The sequence below is a fragment of the Ceratotherium simum genome, chromosome 3 (assembly GCF_057802395.1).
Source record: "Ceratotherium simum simum isolate JZ-2026a chromosome 3, ASM5780239v1, whole genome shotgun sequence".
NCBI classification, from domain to species: Eukaryota; Metazoa; Chordata; class Mammalia; order Perissodactyla; family Rhinocerotidae; genus Ceratotherium; species Ceratotherium simum.
This window is the reverse complement of record NC_141902.1, coordinates 71,595,226-71,618,014: the sequence shown is the minus strand read 5'-3', so window position 1 is coordinate 71,618,014 and position 22,789 is coordinate 71,595,226. Positions and strand designations below refer to the sequence as shown.

The 22,789-nt window shown below is 38.1% G+C and overlaps 1 protein-coding gene across 1 annotated transcript in view; it reads left to right on the top strand.

The window, feature by feature from the left end:
* Positions 1-11,417, top strand: part of BCL2A1 (BCL2 related protein A1) — a 39,389-nt gene extending 27,972 nt beyond the window's left edge. Inside the window, exons 2-3 of the mRNA XM_014780983.2 lie at positions 1,464-2,065; positions 11,130-11,417. Coding sequence (XP_014636469.1) covers positions 1,646-2,065; positions 11,130-11,237 — 528 coding nt within the window. The 5' untranslated portion in view covers positions 1,464-1,645 and the 3' untranslated portion in view covers positions 11,238-11,417. The remainder of the gene's footprint in view (positions 1-1,463; positions 2,066-11,129) is intronic.
* Positions 11,418-22,789: the final 11,372 nt, after the last annotated feature.

The window sequence follows — 22,789 nt, the reverse complement described above, 5'->3', positions numbered from 1 at the left end:
GATGTAACAATCAAAGTCACTCCATACGTGGATGGAAAAAAAAGTGAATTCAATTTCTCCAGAAACCCTGAATTGTCTCCTCTTTCTCCCACCCACTACTCCTGCCTAATAGCAACACTGACCCTTCAGTCAACAGAAAGATGCAGCTAGCAGACAGGAATATGGTTCTCTAACTGCCTTAATTGTCATGTACTCTGGTGAGGAGACTTGAAAGCTGCCTTCAAATCCCCAGCGCTCCTCTTAACCAGTAATTTTGCCATGTCCGCCAGCTGTTTCCCAAAATTGCTGCCGAAGCTAAATAAAATGAGAGATTTGCATTTCACTTCAAACTGTGCACTTATGAAGTTATGCCCTTACTGGGAAGCCCAGTTCCTCATTAGTCCATGAAAGAATGATGGGGAACTAGCATTGATTAAGCGCCTGCGTGGTGACAGGTGCTACATAGGTCGTCTTGTTTCACTTCACCTCAACCCTCTGATGTCAACATGTATTGTCCCATTTTACAAACCTAGGGCATACAGTGAGTAAGGAAAGAGGGATTTGGACCAAGTCTGGGTCCTCTGACTCTAGGTCCGGTTCTTTCTGGTCCCACAATTTCTGATCCATACATGAATTAACGGTGTTGGCTGAAAGCAGGACTTCGTTTTCTATCTATAAAAGTTCTAGAGTAATCTCCATTCCAAATTTTCATTCATCCAGTTTAGCCACTAGGCTGCATTTAAGACTTTTTTTTTGAGGTAAAATTCACATAATGTAAAATGACCCATTTTAAAGTGAACAATTCGGTGTTTAGTATCTTCACAAGATTGTGCAACCACCACCTCTATGTAGTTCCAAAACATTTTCACCACACAATAAACCCCTGTACCTATTAAGCAGCTACTCCCCCCACCCCTCGGTCCCCAGCAATCACCAATTTGCTTTCTGTCTCTATGGATTTCCTTATTCTGGATATTTCATAAAAATGGAATCATACAATATGTGACTTCATATTTGGCTTCTTTCACTTGGCATAATGTTTCTGAGGTTCATCTATGTTGTAGTATGTATCAGAACGTCATTCCTTTTGACAGCTGAATAATGTTCCATAATTTGTTTATCCATTCACTTGTTGATGAATATTTGGATTGTTTCTACCTTTTGGCTATTGTAAATAATGCCGCTGTGAACATTCATTAGTCCATAAGTATTTGAGTACCTGTTTTTGGTTCTTTTGGGTATATCCTTATCACTGAATTGCTGGGTCATATGTTAATTCCATATTTAACTTTTTGAGGAACTGCCAAATTTTCACACGGGCTGTACCATTTTACATTCTCACCAGCGATGTGCTAGGGGTCTAATTTCTCCACATCATTTCATTTAAGACTTTTAAAGCTGAATTAATCATTTACAGGATGAGGAAGTGGCCTCTCCGAAACATTTTCCTCTTTCACATTTTAAACTTTCTCTTTCACATACAGCCTACTCATGAAAGTAACTAGGAGGAAGGATATTATCAAGTGATGCAAACAGAAATTCCACCAGCCTCCAGATATCATTATGTGTCATATCCCGTCAAGTTCTGTGAGCTTTCGCTTCAAATCGCCTCAGCCACCTCCAGGTGAACAACAAGCTCAAGACTTCGCGTTTCAGCAGGCAGAAGATGACGGACTGTGAGTTTGGATATATTCACATGCTGACCCAGGACTATCTGAAGTACGTCCTGCAGATACCACAACCCGGATCTGGTCCAAGCAAAACATCCAGAGTGTTACAAGACATTGCTTTCTCAGTTCAAAACGAAGTTGAGAAGAATCTGAAACCATGCTTGGACAATTTTGATGTTGTGTCCATAGATTCTGCCAGAACAATATTCAATCAAGTGATGGAAAAGGAATTTGAAGATGGCATCATTAACTGGGGAAGAATTGTGACCATATTTGCATTTGAAGGTATTCTCATCAAGAAACTTCTACCAGAGCGAATTGCCCCAGATGTGGATACTTACAAGGAGATTTCTTACTTTGTTGCTGAGTTCATAACGAAAAACACAGGAGAATGGATAAGGCAAAATGGAGGCTGGGTATGTGTGATAGAAATATTCTTCATTGTTCTTTACTTTGAAATAAGAATCGACAGTTTTCTTGGGAATTAAAAAAAAAATCTACCTAAGGATTGTATTTTCTTTGGGTGGTTTGTTTTAAAAGTTTTTAATTTTTAAAATAAGAAGAAATTTCTGGCTCATTTCCAATGAATCCTAGAACTTTACAGTTAGAAAACACTTTTGGTTCCAGTTTTTATTCCTAACTGTAAATTACAGGAAGGAGGTTTGGGGACTTATAAAGCAGCTCTCTAACACATCTTCAGAGGCAGCAGTGCAGAGTCTAGTCTAGGACTTAGCTCTTGCTAGCGTTGGTTGTCATGACAATGTAGAATTAGTACAGGAAGAGTGGTATTAGATGCTGTTATTATGTTGTAAAAGATAGGTCTAAATTTTTGCAAGTTTATTGCTTACAAATTGATTTTTTCCAGTTTTCCAGTATAACAAATTCTGGCTATTGACGATTGTTGATAAAAAAAAAATAATGTACTGCACCAATAGCAAGAAAGGTTATTCAAGAATTTCCTAATAAAAATTCACTTTATTATCAATGCCTCAAAAAGCCAAGACCATATAGGGGGTCTATATTAGAACTCATGTTGATAAGTGGCCTTTCACAGCTGGATGTTTATGTTTTTCTTTATATCCCAATACACTTAATATTTTTTAAAGCACTTATGTCTCCATGGATCCTCTCTCCAACCCCCAATCCTGGCCCTCCCCTCTCCCCAGAGGTAACCATTGCTATCAATTATTTTACATGCAAAATATGCCTATTGAATATATCCATAGAAAATATACATAGTATTTCTTCGTAAAAAAATTTTTTCTTCCATACTTTTTTTTTAATTGAGATCATAATAGTTTATAACATTGTGAAATTTCAGTTGTACATTGTTAGTTGTCAGTCACCATATAAATGCACCCCTTCACCCCTTGTGCCCACCCCCCAAAATTTTTGTATGTATAAATAGTACATGGTACTTTTTCTGCTTTTTTTCACCCAACGGTATTTAAAAATAGTATTTTCAAGAGTGCTGTTGTATGTAAATACTGTCGAATGGCTGGCCATTTCTAGCTGATGGATATTTAGGTTATTTCCAGAGTTTGCTATCACAAATAATACTTCATTGAATATCTTTATTCATACCTTCCTCCCTTTCGCATGTGTTTTTCTAGGGTGGATACTGCGATATAGAATTACTGGGTCAAGGTGTGTGTACATTTTTGAATTTACTAGATCCTTGCCCTCCACAGTGGCTCTACCAAGTCACCCTCCTGTCTGCAGCTTGTGGAGCCCCCGACACTCCCCCCGCCCCAGCTGACTAACACTAGGTTATAGCATTCTGTCATAATTTCCCCACTCAGTTGGGTTAAAAAATATACCTAATTTATCTTGTTATTTTAATTCTTATTTCCTTGATTGCTAGTGAGGTTAAACATCTTTTCACATTGAGCATCTTTTCATGTTTATTGACCATTTGTAATTCTTATTCAGGGAATTGCCTGTTTATATTCTTTACCCATTTTCCTATTATTATGTCTTTTTCTCGTTGATTTGTAGGAATTCTTTGAATATTCTGGATAAAATTATTTTTATATATGTGGCAGATATCTTCTAACTGGTTGTCTTTTAAAACTATAGATGTCTTCGGTCATTATAAATGTTTTAAAATTCGATGCAATCGTATTCATCTTTTGCTTGATGTCTTTTGCATTTTGTTTAAGGCCTTCCGGCGTAATGATAGGGCTTACTGGAACCGCTGCCCTTTCTCAATCACCTTTTCTTTCCGGAACTCTTTTTTCTAACTCAGCTTACTTGGGGCCGGAGGAAGCATGTGAGATATTTAGTCATATTTTCTTCCGGTTGGCTGTGGAAAGCTATACTGAAGGACTGGTGGAAATTTCAGCTATGATGTGTAGGTTTCAAGTGAAGGCAAAAGTTATCTAGCGTGGAGGTTCACGTGTGAGCCTGTAGAGAAATACTAGTTTGGAACCTCCCTGCGGGCTGTCAAGAAAGATAGTTTGCAAGCTCTCTATGGGCTAGGATTGTATTCCCAATGCCTAGCAAAGTATTTGGAACACATAGACAGTGATAAATATTATTAAAAATTTAACTTCTTCACAATAAATTTTGTGAGCCTCTAGAAGTCATAATCACTGGAGGGTGTGGAATTGTCTGAGGATTTCTAGAAGTGTACTCATCTTTCGGGGGTGGTACAGGTATAAGTGTGCATATGGCAGGATGACCCTATCTTGAGTGGAGATATAAATACACACATGTGCCCGCACTTGCACACTCAGCCTTCATGAAGTCCTTAAGTAGGTTTTAAACTCTTGACTTTTACACCTCAATAGCTTAGGTCTTAGACATGACAGAAAACACTTTTTAAGACGTCATTTCAAAGCAACCTCAATATTGCTTTCCCATCTCAGACATTGATTCTGTTAACGGAAGGCAGTGCGTTTTTGAGTCAGTACATATTAGCATGGCAAACTGGTATCTTCTTTTCATAGTGATGTTGACAAATCTGCTCCAATGAATGAACTTACTCTTGAATGCTTCCTTTCAGGGGAAGCAGCACAATCACACGCCTATGCTAGTAGTCAGGTGGCTCACAGGAAGAGGGGAAGAGAAGAGGCACTTTACGTTATCAAGACACGAGCACCAGCTTCCCACTTTTCACCCTCCTGAAAAAACTCCCAAAATCACTGATTATAAAGCACATGAGCTATTGTCCTGTCTATAGTCATCTATATTTGCTTGTCATTGGCTTCAAATGAAAAATGCATGTCTAAATGAAAGATGAGAAGAGCATTTAACCTACAACTGGAGAATACCTATAATTTAATTAAATTCTAAAAGTGGTCAGAGGCTTTATGAAAACTTTTGTATTGAGAATGTGGTATATGAGGACAGCATATATATTAAGAATAAAGTCTGAATCAGATGGACCTGGGTTTATTTCTGGGCTCCAGTGTTTACTACCTGTGTGACGTAAACCAGTTACTCAACTTCTCTAAGCCTTGTTTCCTCATCTGTAAAATGGGGAGAATACAGCTACCTATCTCCTAGGACTGGTATAAGGATTAAATCAGTTAATATTATATATAAAGCACATAGAACAGTTTCTGCAAATAAATACTCCATACAAGTTTAGGGTTATTGTTATGATTAGCGGTAGTAGTGTTGTCTAACTTCCCTGATTAAATATATTTAGTCTCCATAAATTATGTGATCAACTACAGTTAGAGATTGGTCACCATCTAAAACAGATGCCCAAAAGGGAAAAACAACACCAGCGTATCAATAATGGGACTCATAATCTCATAACTTATTCTTGTTCTCATTTTTATTAGTTTGAGTTCTTTCCTTCCCCCCACTCTTCTTTCTTTCTTCCTTCTGCCCTCCCTTTCCCCTCCCTTCCTTCTTTTCTTTTTTTCCCTCTTTTTTTTTTTTACTGCTTCTCATCTTCTTTTTCTTCCTCTTCCACATTTACCATTATTTCCTCCTGTCCCCTGTGCCAGTTTGAAGTGCTGAAAATGGATGGGCTCTCCTGAGATCTGAAAGGAGAAGTAGTGCTATTTTTCAGCTGTCTTCAGCATTCATGAGGCAAGAATGGTTCTTAAAAACCATTAGTTCCGGTTATAAAATAACTAAGTCATGGGGATGTAATGTACAGCATTGCAACTATAGTTAATAGTACTGTACTGCATATTTGAAAGTAGCTAGGAGAGTAAATTACAAATTCGCATCACAAGGAAAAAAATTTTGTAACTATGTGAGGTGATGGATGTTAACTAAACTTGTGATGATCATTTTGCAATATATACAAATATGGAATCATTTTGTCATACACCTGAAACTAACATAATGTTGTATGTGAATTACACCTCAATTAAAAAAGAAAACCCATCAGGAGAATGTGCAAGAGGTGAAACTCATGTCTCACACTTTGGGATCACCTTTACCTTTGAATCAGGTGGCTTTCCTACTTTTGCCCTCTTCAATAAAGCATTCCCTTGTGCCTGTGCTGGTGGAGCAGAAAGAACCCTCAGCCCTCAGCTCCACACAGGAGGAATCACGTCTACCTAATGCACCACTGTGTACCCCATGCTTGGCTTAGGGCCTATTATATAGAAGGTACCCAACAAACATTTGTTGATGGAATGATTGAATGAACTAACATTGAAACTGAGGTTTGAATCCTGATTTTCTCATTCACTAAAGATATGATCTTGGGTAAGTCACTGAGGTAACCTGAGACTCAGATCTCAGATTCCTTATATAATGTATATAATATAATATAAGATGATATAATATAATATAATATAAATTATACACATAATATGTAATGAAGACAATAATACCTACCTTAGAAGGGAAGTTAAAAGATTAAAGACCATTTCTATAAGGGTGCTTTGTAAACTGTCAACTATAATACAACTATGAAGGTTATTTGGGAAATTCCAAGAAGTTTAAATATACAATTCTTAAAACTCCTCTCATACCAAAAGAAAGCCCCTTTGAAAGTAGGGATGTACAGTCAGAGTTGGTGCTTTCCCAGTAGCCAGCATATTAAAGCCTGAGTCATAAGAGTTCACCCAATTAGGTTTTATTTTTTTTATGATCTTCTTGCTCTGAATAACGGTCTGGTCAATTTGAGGCCAAATCAAAGGAAGTATGGAGACACACAGATGATTGACTGTTCAGTTTGGCAAAGGCATTTCCAAAAGGTGTAAAGATCTAGTAGTGAGGTGATACAATCTCAAGTATTCTTATATATCCTTTTTTTAAATAGATTCTGGAGCCAAATTCTTCTTATATTTCTTTTGAATTTTAACTTGAGATTCTAAAAATCATTTAATGAAAAGTAAGGTGAAACATAATTGAAGGCTCCCTGTGAGTCCTTCAGGAGCACTCTCTAAGTGCTGGCTCTCTAACCTTGGGCGTCATCCTTGACCCCTCTCCCTTGTACCCTACATCCAACTTATCAGCAAGTCCTGTTGGCTGCACCTTCTTCTACCAAGTGCCCCTGGGCCTCTTTCCCCTCTCACTTGACTGAGTCTTACCAGTTTCCTTGCTTTCATTCTTGCTCTGTTATGGTCTATTCTCCACATAGCAGTGAATTAGATCACGTCCTGGCCTAATTAAAACCCTCCCAAACACTCCTTCACCCTGGGAATAAAAATACAAAGTCCTGACCACTGTACCCAAAACCCTACAGGATCTGGCCCCTAACTACCTCTCTGACCTCACTTTCTATAAAAACTTCCTGTGCTCTCATAGCTGCAGCCTCCCTGGATAAACTAAGCACATTCCACCCTCAGAGCCTTTGCACTTGCTGTTGCCTCTGCCTGGAATAATCTCCCCCCAGAAGTTTACATGGCTCCCTTCTTCCCTTCACTCAGGTCTCTGCTCCAAATTTGCCTCCTCAGAGGACTCTTCCTTAATCAGCCCATCTAAGACAGTACCACTGCCACTCTGTCACCATACTCTGCTTTATGCCCCTCATAACTGTTCTTGTGACTGGACATCTCCTTACCTATTTATTTGCTGGTCTGTTTTTTGTCAGTCTCTGTGATGAGAATTTAGGCTTAGTGAGGGCAGGGATTCTGTATGTTTAGTTCACCAGTGTGTTTCCAGTGCTTAAAACAGTACCCAGCACGTAGTCAATGCTCAGTAGATATTTCTTGAATGAATAAATGAATGAATAATTGCTAGAAAAGTGGGAATAACATCATGGTATTTTTCTGTATCTTTAAACAATTCTGAAGGTCTGATGTTCTTCCAGTTATTGATACAGGATATTGTTTTATGCTTAAAGCTTTTTTGAAGCCAACATAACTGAATCTAATAAACTGTTTCCAGAAATAACCAGATCTGGGCATTTCTTGTTCATTACTGCATTACTGACAGGGTATCAAATCCAAAAGTATGTTTATTTCTACATAATGGTTTTAAAATACAAATAGCATCATTAAAAAATATTGTTTGAAAGAAGAAAAATCACTCCCATTACCCTAAAGTGTCTACATGCGTGCGTTGTATGCAATTATAATCAAGGTGAACATAAGAGTTTTTTCATGTGACATTATATTATAAATACTTTCAACACTGTCTCACATATTCCACGTTAACATTTCTAATGAGTATTCCACCAATGTTATGCATCAGAATTTACTTAACCAATACCCAGTTGTTAGACAATTGGGTTGCTTCCTGTTTTCCTTCTTAGAAATAATGCTTCAATTCTGAACATGGGTATATTTTTCCCTCCACGTTTTAGAAGACTACCTCATGATCAACTTCTAATGGAATAACTGGTTCATAAGATACCAGTGTAATGACACTCCTCATACATGTTGGAATACACATTGCTTTCCAAAAGGATTATATCAATGGAACAATGTCACAACAGCGTTACTGGCGTTGGGCAATAGCATTAAATATAATTTTGAGAGTTTAATAGACTTAAAATAACAAGGTCAATTTAATAGGCCTAAAAAGCTGTAAGATTGTATTAATGTGTGAATTTCTTTAACTGGTAGTAATGTTGGATTTTTTCCATGCACTTGTTAATGATTTATATTTCTCTTTTCAATAGGCTTTGCCTCTTTAACTATTAAAGGCTTGATGGTTTTTCTCTTACATTTGAATGAAATCTTTCATGGCAAATGTAAAGAGTTTCCTAGTCTTCTTGTTCTTCTTTTTTTCTTTTGTTAAAATACGCATAATATATTTACCATCTTCACCATTTTTAAGTGTCGAGTTCAGTGGTATTAAATACATTCACATTGTTGTGCAACCATCACCACCATCCATCCCCATAACTCTTTTCATCTTGTAAATCTGAAACTCTATACCTATTAAATAGTAACTCTCCATTCTCCCATCCCCCTAGCCCCTGGCAACCACCATTATGCTGTCTGTCTCTATGAATTTGACTACTCAAGTACCTCATATAAGTGGAATCATACAGTGTTTGTCTTTTTGTGACTGGCTGATTTCACTTAGCATAACATCCTCAAGGTTCATCCATGTTGTAGCATGTTGCAGAACTTCTTTCCTTTTTAAGGCCGAATAATATCCCATTGTAGGAATATACCACGTTTTGGTAATCCATTCATCGGTTGATGGACACTTGGATTACTTCCACGTGTTAGCTGTTGTGATTCTTATTAATTCTTATTTAATCAGATTCTTATCTGATTAAAAGAATAATTCTGTCATTCTTTTAATTTTAGCTTTTTGTAGTTGTTAAAAAATTTAATCTTCATACAGCTGAATTTGTCAGTTTTTTCCTTTGTTCATTCTCTTTAGTTTAGAAGTTGAATGTATGTAAGATGACATGTTAACTGCCCAATCATAATAGACAATGATAAATGTCACAATAATAAAAACTCATTTTAGATTACCTCATTCATATGGGGTTTATGAAAATTCTAGGAAGGGGAGCATTGAAGTGGATGCATGCCTAGAATATGTGGGAAATGTACGTGTAAGGGCAGGAGGAGAAGAGGAAGAAGAAAGAAGCAGCCATTGGTTCCCTCTGTTCGGGCACGACCGCATGTGTCTGAGAGCATGACTTTGCATTTAACACATAGGCAGAAGCTGGCTTTCTTGGGCAATCTTTTAAGTGGAAAATTCCCCTGACTGGCATTAATCTGTTCTGTGCTGCAGGGGATTCTCCAAGAGATGATTCCAAGGCACAGCAGAGCTCTCAGTTCTCCTCCAGCTATCAAAGAGTTATGTGTGGTTTACTTTTAAGAATTAGTCACACTAGGCTATGAACCACTTGAAGGCATTTGTAACCCAGAATCTGGAAATTGCTAGAGGTAGAACAAATGTTTACTAGATGAACATTTAAAAAATTGTTTTAACAATTTCCTAATCCTTTTGGTGGTTGTTTGGAAATTTATGGAGTGAAAAGAACAGTGTTTGCATTCTAGTACAGTCCAGGCACTAAGTTGGGTAACCTTAGGTAATTTATTTTTTTCTGGGCCTCAGTCTCCTCATTTGTCAAAATAAGAGAGGACATTAGGCTGCATGATCTCAGAGGTACTTTTCAGTGAGGATGTTCTATAACTACAGATCATAAATTAATTAAATATAGAGTTCAGTTCACTGTGATACTCTATTTAAAAAGATTTTTTAAAGCTATGTCTGATTGGGGCTGGCCCAGTGGCACAGTGGTTAAGTTCATACACTCTGCTTTCATGGCCTGGGGTTCTCGGGTTCGGATCCTGGGTGTGGACCTAGACCCCGCTCATCAGGCCATGCTGTGGTGGCAGCCCACATACAAAATAGGGGAAGATTGGCTCAGATGTTAGCTCAGGGACAATCTTTCTCACCAAAAAAGAGCACAAAAACAAAAAAAAACCTATGTCTTATCAAAAAGAGAATGAACTGTAATAGAAACAACAACCTTTTCGTAGGCTCAGAGGCACTGATTTTATTTAGCTTTATTGTGGGTCCTCACAATACGGTTTACAAACATAAAGGCATATTTTAATGTCAGACAATTGAAAAAGAGAAAAAAAAAATGAGACTTTCTCTCCTCTAGAGCTGTGCTGTCCAATATGGTATCCACTAGCCACTTGTGACTATTAAATAGTTGAAATGTGGCTAGTCTGAATTAAGATATGCTGTGAGTACAAAATACACATTGGATTTTAAAGATTTGATACAAAAAAAAGAATGTAAAATATCTCATTAATAATATCCGTATTGGCTACATATTGAAATCATAACATTTCAATTAATAATTTTCAAATAATTTTGCCTTTCTTTTTACTTTTAAAAAGGTGGCTATTAAAAAATTAAAATTACATATGTAGCTTGCTCTGTAGTTCTATTGGTCAGTGCTGCTCTAGAGCAGTCTGGACTTGGAGATAGCAAATGATGATGAGGATGAACAGGATAAAACTAGTGAAAGTACACAGATTAACTATCTGCGTTATTTAAACGAAAGTTTCTTTGCTTTTCATTCCAGCAAACTTAGTCTCCGCTGATTTTTAAAATGTTAAATTTATTCTCTTGTAGGAAAATGGCTTTGTAAAGAAGTTTGAACCCAAATCTGGCTGGCTGACTTTTCTGGAAGTTACTGGAAAGATCTGTGAAATATTATTTTTCCTGAAGCAATACTATTGACCAAAAAGGACACTCCATCTTGGGAAAACTGCCTAATTTTCTTGACTCTAACAAGAAGTATTGCCAATACTTATTTCTTCTAAACAAACAGCTTTGGTGATGTACGTTGACATTCCAGAGTTACAGAAATTTTGTCCGTTTTTTAATGAATAAATTGTATGTATTTGTCTCTATATGTAATTTGTGTCCTGCCTGGAAGTCTTGTTAAAGGATAAAGCTCAGTACAGGCGACAGGTATTGAATTAAAGGGATGATGACCAAGAAGGTGGTGTCCTTTCTGCCCCTTGGCAGATTTTCTTAAATGTATGCCCATTACCCAAAAGTCATTTCTGCTAGTCTACACTGCACAGTGGGTGGGGTCTGCTTCCCACCTCCCTCTGGGCCCCATGCTTTCTGTAATACCCAGTGCCCCTGGATGCTTGGGGTTTTCCACTGACACTCCCCCACCAAACTTCACTCCCTGGCCTGCCATTTGGAGTTGGTGGATATGGCCACCAGATTTGCAGAATACTCTGGGCTAGCTTGAACAAAGACAGTTAATTAGGTAAATAATTCAATGTTGAGCCACTGTTAAACTTTACATTTAAAAAAAATTCACTAATTAGAAAATTATGTTTCTTGTTAGACCCTATGTTCCAATTTTTAGGTCGGCAAATTTTATTGCAATATGGAGCACTATACCTTGTTCTAGACCTTCCCACTCTTCCATTTCTTCCCACAACACAATCTCTACCCCCATGGGGCTTGCATTACCTTTCTGAGGAAGTTGTTGATAGATCTAGTAGGGAAACCAGAGCCCCTCCCTCTCAGGGCATGTGCATTTTCGTGGGGGATTTCAGTTAATTCATGCTTAATTATGGGGAGTAGGATACTGGGGCAAGTCAGTAGGGAAATATCTTGGGCAGAGGTAGCTTTGGCTTACTTACTGAATCACATCTGAGAGGCAGCTGCCTATGCCACCTGGAGCTTGTATCTACAGAGGACAGGGAGCATTTTCTTTCACCTCATTCAGCCAAGTGCCTCCCCTCCCCCTGCCCAACTGTGTTAAGTTTAATTCATTTTTGCATTTATCAGAGCTAAGTGGTGGGAATGAATAGTCATGAACGGACGTAACAGGAAGTACGTATAGGAGTACTGCTACCTGGAAAATATTTGCACAAGAAACCACAAACCCTGGCTTTTACACTACAGTGATCTTGTTAACAAAGTGACACTGGGAAATCAGTGACCAGTTCCAGCTTGGTTTTGACCTGGTTTTCAAACTGCAGCTTATTACATGTGTTGTTTCTTACTTTACTTAGGAAAAAAAAAGGCTTTTATGAAACGCAACTCTTACCTCACAGCATACACAAAAATGAAAGTGAAACAGACCATAGACCTAAAAGTAAATTAAAACTATAAAACTCCTAGAAGAAAACATAGGAGAAAGGCTTCATAACCTGAAGTAGGTAAAGATTTCTTAGCTACAGCACAAAAAATCTGAACCAGAAAAGAAAAAATTGGTAATTTAGAACTCATCAAAATTTAAAAATTCTGGGCCGGCCCGGTGGCTTAGTGGTTAAGTGCGCGCGCTCCGCTGCTGGCGGCCTGGGTTCAGATCCCGGGCGCGCACCGACGCACTGCTTCTCCGGCCATGCTGAGGCCACGTCCCACATACAGCAACTAGAAGGGTGTGCAGCTATGACATACAACTATCTACTGGGGCTTTGGGGGGGAAATAAATAAATAAATAAAATCTTTAAAAAAAAAAAATTTAAAAACTCTGCCCTTAAAAAGACACCATTAAGAACTCAAATGGAGGGTATGTGAATTATATCTCAATGAAGTTGTTAAAAAAAAAAACTCAAAAAAGCAAGCCACAGAATGGGCGATAATATATGTCACACTAATGTCTGACAAAAGACTTGTATCCAGAATATATATAACACTCATAATTCAATAACACAACCATCAACCTAATTTAAAAATGGGCAAGAGATTTGAATATACGCTTCACAAAAGCAGATAGTCAATAGACACGAAAAACATGCTGGACACCATTAGTCATCAGGGAAATGCAAATTAAAACCACAATGAGACCAATGCTCACCCTTCAGAATGGCTAAAATGAAAAAGACTGACAATACCAAGCTTTGGGGAGGATGTGGAGCAACTGGAACTCTCATACACTACTGGTGATAATGTAAAATTGTACAACTACTTTGGAAAACAGCTTGGCAACTTGTTATCAATTTAACCATACACTTACCGTAGGACCCAGCAATTCCGCTCCTAGGTATTTACTCAAAAGAAATAAAAACGTATGTCCATACTATTCATAGTAGCTTTATTTATAATGGCCAAAAAAACTGGAAACAACCCAAATGTTCATCAACAATTGAGTGGATAAACAAATTGTAACATATCCATATAATGGAATATTACTTAGCAAAAAAAGGAATGAAGTACTGATACATGCAATGGAATGGATAATCTCAAAAACACTACGTTGAGTGAAAGAAGCTACTCACAAAAGAGTACATAGTATATTATATTATTTACATGAAACTTTAGAAAAGACAAATCTAATAAATAGTGACGAAAGCAGATGAGTAGTTGCCTGGGACTGGGGTGGGGAGATTGACTGAGAAAGGATTTTTAGGGTGATGAAAATGTTCTCCATCTTGGTGGTGGTATAAATTTGTCAAAATTCATAGAGTTGTACACTTAAAACAAGTGCATTTTGTTGTAGATAAATAATATCTCAATGAAGGGATTTAGAAAAAAGCTTGTTTTGTGGAAAAATGATAAACACTCATTATAAACAATGTAAACAATAAGGAAAAGTACAAAAGGAGAGAAATAAACATCGCCCCAAATACTAATTTAAAGTGGAATGCTATTAATGCCCAAATAAAATCATAAAGCACTCTTATTTAATCCTAAAAGGACATCGTCATTGTACATTAAAGCCTTGTTGACGCTCTACCAGGCTCTCTGCATGTTTGGCCCTCACTTCACTTCTCACATTTCATGTCAGTTGTGTCCTCCGTGGTGGTCTGTCTCTTCCGCAGCTTCGTTGGCCTGTTTTCAGCACCTTCTGCCACAGACTTTGATGCACGTTGTTCCCTCTGATTAGAACACTTCTCTACCTCCTCACCTAGTTAATGATTATTTGCCCTTCAGATTCAATTCAAAGGTTACTTCTTTAGGCTTGCCTTCCTTCACTAGGTTAAATTCTCCTATTATAGTCTCTCAAAACACCACTATCTCAATTACACTTTTATATTTGTGTGACTTTTAAATCAATATGTCTGTTTCCTCAACAGATAGTAAGTTCTATAGGGGCAAGAACCCTGCCTGTTTGTGCTCACTGTTTTATCTCAGAGCCAGATGAAAGCTCAATAAACATTTATTTAAAAAATAAAGAATGAACGGTAATTGGTTTTGGAATAGGCAACACCTGAGGCTGGGGTGAGGCTGGCCATCACATTCCCAGTAATAGCATGGAAGACAGTAACGGCTGTTTGCTGATTGTTTTCTGCATGCTAGGAACTTTAGATACATAATCTCTTTCAGTCTTCATGGCAGTCCTCTGAGGTAGATATTACCCCATTTTACTATTGAAGAACAGGCTTAAAAGCAGGAAACAAACTTGCCCAAGGTCATAGAGTTGGGTGGGTGGGTCACAGAGGACCCACACTGGTACTCACTGCCCTGGGCCTCCTCTTTCTGTGGCACTTCCTCCTGATCCCATGGTGCCGCCCAGACCTTTTACTTCCTTCCCCATCCCTTTCACAAGTTGGAACTGTGTGTGAAAGCCAGCTGGGTGAAACTGGTTTCCGCACTGATGGCGTGGGTATTCAGCAGCCAGGTGGGTGTCCTCACCCTCCCTCTTCGTTACCCTCCACCCTCTTATGTGTGCCCTCCCTGTAGTATCGCCCCAACTTAAACTAGTCGTCACTATTTTGAATCTGGAAACTTTTTGCTGAGGGCATAGAGTTACTGACAGGGAAATGTTGCTTTGTATAATTCTCTGGAACATGAAGATAAAACAAATGTTTTCTTTATAATCAGTAGCTCTGCTGGAAGATGCTATTAGGGACACAGCATCAGGATGGGCGTGGCTAAATCATTTTTCCACAGTGTTGGTGGGTTTTCTCTGATTCATCTACCTTATGACCAAAGGCAGGATTTTTAAGACAGCTGACTGAGTCTTGGGCTATGATTTATTGCCTTAACAGAGTAAATCTAACTGGCTCACACGAGAACCAAAGCCATGACCAATGTTCTCTGGAACTGTTCTGAAGTTGAAGGCTAATGACTATGCTATTTGAGCAACAGAAGACTGTATATACAGGAAGCGTTTATTATAGACACTTGCGACACAATTATTTTGACACAGTTTAATTCCCATTGACTTTGCTTTCTGTTTCACTGAGCACTTCCACATGTCCTCCCCACCATATCTACCAACTACTTTGCATCTTGACTGGTATATTTTTCTTCCCTCCTATTGTTATTGTGAATCAGTTGTTTGAAGGCCAACTCCTAAACTTGTGTATTAAATCTCATTCCTTATTGCCTCCTTAGGAACATCTCTTCAGCATCACAGAATTTTCTCTTTCCACTGAATCAGTCTCATAGCACATGGACTTGCTGTAATTTCTCCTAAGATAAAAAGAAATAAAACCAAACACACAGTCTTTCAGCAACCACCCTATTTTTCTGCTTTCCTTCACAGGAAAACTCCTCAAAAGAGTATCTATGCTTGCTGTCTCCAATTTTTCTCCTCTCATTGTCTCTTGAATCCTTACTACCAGACTTTTATCCCCACTACTAAGTTCAAGGATGAATTCTCAGTGCTTGAATTTCTTGACATAATGACATTTGACACAGTGGATGACTCTCGCTTTATATTTGACTTCTGAGGCACCGCTCTCTCTTGGTTCTCCTCGTATCTCACTGGCCACTCTTTCTACATCTCCTTTGATGAATCTTCCTCATCTCCCCAAGCTAACTGCCTAACTCTAAATATTGGGGTGCCCCTGGCTAGTCCTTGGCTTTCTTCTCTTCCTTATCTACACCCACACTTCAAATATCTCATTCGGTATCATAACTTGAAGGATCAACCACATGCTTATGACTCTCAAATTCCTATCTCCAGCCCAGACCTCCCCTGGGAAATGCAGACTCATATATTCCACTGCTGATTTGATTTCCCTCTACTTGGATGTTTAACAAGCATCTTGAACTCACTACGTCCAAATCTGAATATTTGATTGTCACCACCCCTCAAACCTGTAACCCTGCATCCTTCACCGTCTTAGTTAATGGCATTTCCATCTTTCCACCCACTCAAGCAAATTTTTTGGATTCTTTTTTTACTCTCCTTTTTTCTCACACCCCAAATGAAATCCTGAGGGTCTTTCACCACCCTGAGACTTTTGAAGAGTACTGGTCAGGTATTTTGTAGAATGCAATCTGGGTTTGATGTTTTTTCGTGATTAGATTGAGGTTATACATTTCTGGTGGGAATACCACAGAAATGAAGTTGTATCCTTTTCAGTGCATCATATTAGGGGGTATATGTGTCTTATTATTGGTAATGTTAACATTGATTACTTAGTTAAGGTAGTGTCTGCTAGGTTTCTTCACTATTAAGTATCTTGTGGAGGAATACTTTGAGACCACAAAAATGTCCTGTTTCTGTTTCTTATTCTTTGGCCCACTAATTTTAGCACCCATCAATAGTTCTTGCCTGCAATAATTATTAATACTATGTTTGCCTAATGGTGATTTTCTACTTCCATTATTCCTTCCACATTTATTAATTGAAATTATATAAGGAGGTATATCCCTTCATGTATATATATATATCTATCTATATATATATAGATATATATATGTCAGTATGGACTAATGGATATTTATTTTATTCCATGGGTTATAATATAAGATTATTTTTATTTTGTTGCTCAAATTGTCCTAGCTTTGGCCATTGGGAACTCCGATTTGGTTCCTGGCTCCCTTTTGACATGTTTGCTTCCTTTTCTTTTTTTGCTGAGGAAGATTCGCCCTGAGCTAACGTCTGTTGCCAATCTTCCTTTTTTTGTATGTGAGCCGCCGCCACAGCACAGCCACTGACAGACGATTGGCATAGGTCCGTGCCCAGGAACTGAACCCGCACCACTGAAGCAGGGCACACTGAACTTAACCACGGGGGCTTGCCCTGTTCACTTCCTTTTATTTTTTTGGAGGCAGATTGGCCCTGCATTGACGTCTATTGCCAATCTTCCTCTTTTTTCTCCCCAAAGTCCCAGGACATAGTTGTGTATCATAGTTGTACAGTTGTAGCTCTTGTATGTGGGATGCTGCCTCAGCATGGCTTGATAAGCAGTGAGTAGGTCTGTGCCTAGGATCCGAACCCATGAACCCCAGGCCACAAAAGTAGAAGCCGGGAACTCAACCACTAAGCCACCAGGCCGGCCCCCTTCGCTTGCATTTTGATCACTTCCTTACTTTTTGGCACCACAAGATGTTCCAGGCCCAACTTTTTCCTGCCTCAATTCTAGAATCAACCATTTCTCCAAGAAGCCCTGGTTTTTAATTGGAGAATGATGTTTAAAAACCAAGATCTGGATGCTAGATTTCTTTGCTACTGGAGTGTCATTGCTTCCAGGCCCTCTCGTAAACAGAGCTAGGAAATATATCTATATGTATTTAACATACGTATCTCTATTTATTTCTGTATCGATCCATTTGTATCTAATATTTAAAACCATGAGTTCATACTGACATTTTAAATTCCAATCCAACACCACAGAGTTCAGTCCACCCTTCTCTCTTTCCTTATTTCTAATTTTTTTTTCCAACAGGGAGACAACCTGACTCATTATCCACATATATTTACTGATTTGTTCAATTCTAGAATAAAGTATTTTCACAATTGCTAATTTATGCCCCATGAAAAATAAATGTACTAACTAGTGTATAATATTTGTATAAAGTCATTTTTGACTTTAGCCTTATGGTATACAGTCAAAATACCGTTTTCTAAACTTACTTAATTTAGTTCATTTCTTCTCCACCCACTTTGTTGTGGTTATGTTAATCATTTTCAATACAGTTCAGTTTGTCCCTGCTTGTATTCTACTGTGGCTTCCCACCACCCCCTGGTTGTATGTACGTACGTATGTATGTATGTATGTAAAACATTACCATGGTTCTAAGAGAGCTATACAAAAAATATAACCAAAGAAATGTCTCTTTCTCCTCCTCTCTCCATTCCCACTCTCCCATTCTTTCCACCCTGTTCTCACCCATTCCCTGTAGTACCCAAACTTAGTTTCTGCTTTATGCTTACTGCATTTTTTCCCCCCAGAAATGAGTAGATACATGTATATTTCCTTTTATCCCGTTATTTATTTTATGGAGATATAATTCACATAAATTCACCCTTTTAAAATGTATAATTCAGTGGTTTTTAGTATATTCATGCTGTTGTGCAACTATCACCTCAATCTAGTTTTAGAACATTTTCATCATCCCAAAAAGAAACCCTGTACTTCACTCCCCATTCCCCCCGCCCCAGCAACCACTAATCTACTTTCTGACTCTATGGATTTGCCTGTTCAGGACATTTCTTATAAATGGGATCATATAATATGTGGCCTTTTGCGTCTGGCTTCTTTCACTTAGCCTACAATTTACAAGGTCCATCCATGTTGTAGGATTTTATATTCCCATAATTATGAGGGTTCCAATTTCGTCACTTCTGCACCAACATTTATCACCTTTTTTTTTTTTTTGATTATGGTCACCCTAGTGGGTGTGAAGTGGTATCTCCTTGTGGTTTTGATTTGCATTTCCTTAGTGCCTAATGGTGTTCAAATCTTTTCGTATGCTTATTGGCATTTGTATATCTTATGTGAAGAAATGTCCTTTGCTCATTTTAAAACTGGATTATGTTTTTTTTATTGTTGAGGTGTAAGAGTTCTTTATATATTCTGGATACAAGTCCCTGATCAGATATATGATTGTGAATATTTCCTCTCATCCTATAGGTTGTCTTTTCATTTTCTTGATGGTGTCCTATGATGCACACGTTTTAAATTTTGATGAAATCCAATTTACTTTTCTTTTGGTGCTTGTGGTTTTGGTGTTATAACTAAGAAACCATTGCCTAATCCAAGGTGATGAAGATTTATGCCTATGTTTTCTTCCAAGAGTTTTATTTTAGCTCTTATATTTAGGCCTTTCATCTATTTTGAGTTAAATTTTGCATATGGTGTTAGGGAAGGGCCCCAAAAGCCAGTCCTGGTGGTCCAGTGGTTAAGAATTGGCGCTCACTGCCGTGGCCTGTGTTCGTTTCCTGGTCAGGAAATCACACCGCCCATCTGTCAGTCGTCATACTATGGCAACCGAATGTTGCTATGATGCTGAAAGCTATGCCACCTGTATTTCAAATACCAGCAGGGTCACCATGGTAGACAGGTTTCAGTGGAGCTTCCAGTCTAGACACACTAGGAAGAAGGACCTGGCCATCCACTTCTGAAAAGATTGCCTATGGAAACCTGATGGATAGCAGCGGAGCACTGCATGATATAGCGCCGCAAGGTGAGAGGATGGCGAAAAAAGACCAGGCAGGGTTCCTCTCTGCTGTACATAGGGTCACCAGGAGTCAGAATCGACTGTATGGCACTAACAACAAAGGGGTCCAACTTTCTTCTTTTCCATGTGGACGTTCAGTTGTCCCAGCACCATTTATTGGAAGACGCTATTCTTTCCCTATAGAATTACCTTGGCACTCTTGTCAAAAAAATCGATTGACCATAAATGTAAAGTTTTATTTCTGGACTCTCAATTCTATGCCATTTGCCTATCTGTCTGTCCTTAAGCCAGTACCACACTGTCTTAATTACTGTAGCTTTGTAGTAACTTTTGAAGTTGGGGAATGTTTTCCGACTTTGTTCTTATTTAAGATTGTTTTGAGTATTCTGTGTTCCTTACATATCCATACGAATTTTATGATCAGCTTATCAATTTCTGCGAAAAAGCCAAATTTGATAGGAATTGCATTGACTCTATAGATCAATTTGGGGAGGATTGCTATCTTAACAATATTAAGTCTTCCAATCCATAAACATGGGATGTTCTCTCATTCATACAGGTCTTCTTTCCTTCAACAATGTCATGCAGTTTTCTGAAGTTTAACACTTCCTTTGTTAAACTTATTCCTATGTATTTTATTTTTTTTGATGCTATTGTAAATGGAATTGTCTTTTTAAATTTCAGATTATTCATTGCTAGTATATAGAAATCTGTATTAGTCAGGGTTCTCCAGAGACACTGAACCAATAGGATATATATTTACCTAATCTTATTATATACACCTTATATCTTACCATATATACCTAATAATACATAATTACAAGATATATAACATATTAATATTATCTGTTACATATATATATAACAACAGAAGCAATAGGCGATATCTATCTATAAAGAGATTTATTACAAAGAACTGACTCATGTGATTATGGAGTCAGTTCTTTGTAATAGCAAGTCCAAAGTCTGCACAGCTATTGCCCCAGTTTGAGTGCAAACGGGAGAAGCTGCTGTAGAATTAAGAAGACCCGAAATATGTCCCAGTTTAAAGGGTGTCAGGCAGGAAGAGCTATATTTGTACATTGATCTTATACAACTGTGCTGAACTCATTTATTAGTTCTAGTAGTTTTTTATGGATTCCTTAGGATTTCCTATATCTAAGATCATGTCATCTGTGAACAGATACAGTTTTACTTCTTGCCAGTCTAGATGCTTGTTATTTTTCTTGCCTAATTGCTCTGTACCTCAACTTTTTTTTGTGTGTGAGGAAGATCAGCCCTGAGCTAACATCCATGCCAATCCTTTTTTTTTTTTTCTGCTGAGGAAGAACGGCCCTGAGCTAACATCTATTGCCAATCCTCCTCCTTTTTCTCCCCAAAGCCCCAGTAGATAGTTGTATGTCATAGTTGCACATCCTTCTAGCTGCTGTATGTGGGACGCCACCTCAGCATGGCCAGACAAGCGGTGCATTGGTGCACAGCCGGGATCCGAACCTGGACTGCCAGTAGCGGAGCGCGTGCACTTAACTGCTAAGCCACGGGGCCGGCCCCTGTACCTCAACTTTTAAAGAGTTATTAAGAGAGATTAGCCCTTTGTGGTATATGTTGCAAGTATCTTCTCTCAGTTTGCCAGCTGTCTTTTAATTTTGTGTATTTTTTTATGATACACAAAATCTAAAAAACTTTTATGTAGTCAAATTTATTAATCTCTTCTTTTATTGCCTCTGGATTTTGAGTCATAGTGAGAAAGGCTTTCTTTCCCTATATCGAGGTTAAAGAGGAATTGTCCTTTTTTATTCTAGTACTTGTATATTCTGTTTTTACACTAGATCCTTAATCCATCTGGAGTTTTTTCTTATGCACAGTATGAGATATGGACATAATTTTATCTTTTAAAAAATGCCTATCCATTTGTCCCAGCACCATTTATTAAAAAGTCTCTGCTTGCCCCAGTGATCTGAGATGCCACTTTTATCATATGCTAAATTTCCATATGGTTCAGGTCTATTTCTGTGCTTTCTATTCTATTCCAACCTTTCATTGTGATTCAAGTGGCTGTAAGTACCACACTGTTTTTATTATAGAGGCTTTATAGTATGTTTCAACATCTGGAAGGGGTAGTTCCTGTGGTTTTTCATTTTCAGTGTTTTCCCAGCTATTCTTAAGTGTTCATTTTTCCATACAAACCTTAGTAAAATTGATTTATTAACATAAACTTTACTAAATTTTCACATAAACTTGCTAAATTTTCTCTAAACTTCCAATTATTTTAAAGTTTCATTTCTTTATCCTTTGAATAACTAACCCTCTCACCTGTTCATCAGATCACTGAGTGACAACATGTGAGGGGTGAATCTGACATACAAGAGCCTTTCTCTACACCTAGTTATTCTCGAGTTACCATCTTCTCTCATCTTAATCCAGGTCAAATGCCTTGCAAAAGAAAGAAAACTTGGTGTCTCCATTTCCTTATCATCTGTTTCTGATGGAATAGAGCTTTTATAGTAGGAGCAAGTTCATTATTCTATAGTGAAAATGTTGTTTGACCTCGAGCCTGTAACAAGCAGGGCAACTTACTTTGAGTCCTGCATTTTCTAGTAAGGGAAAGTCACTCTCTGCATCAATGATCTGTCCTGCCCATCACCAATAAACCAGCTCCCTCCTACTGTCACCAACTAGGCTCCTCCAGAAGCTCAAAGGTGGGTTTGCAAGCAATCAACTGTTTTTCCAAGCTGTTTCTTTTCCTTTTGTATGTTAAAGAGATGTAACCACCTACCGTGCTGAAACTGACCAAGCCTCACCACAAGTGCTAAGTCCATGACCTTTGCCTTGTTTTTAATCCAAAGATTAAAAGCAGCTCTGCAGGAGGAGCTCAGGCCTCCTTATGTGGAAGCACGTTCTCCAACTGAGCCTCTGCAAGCGAATACCCACCCCTCCCTTTGGAATATTCGTTCCCCAAC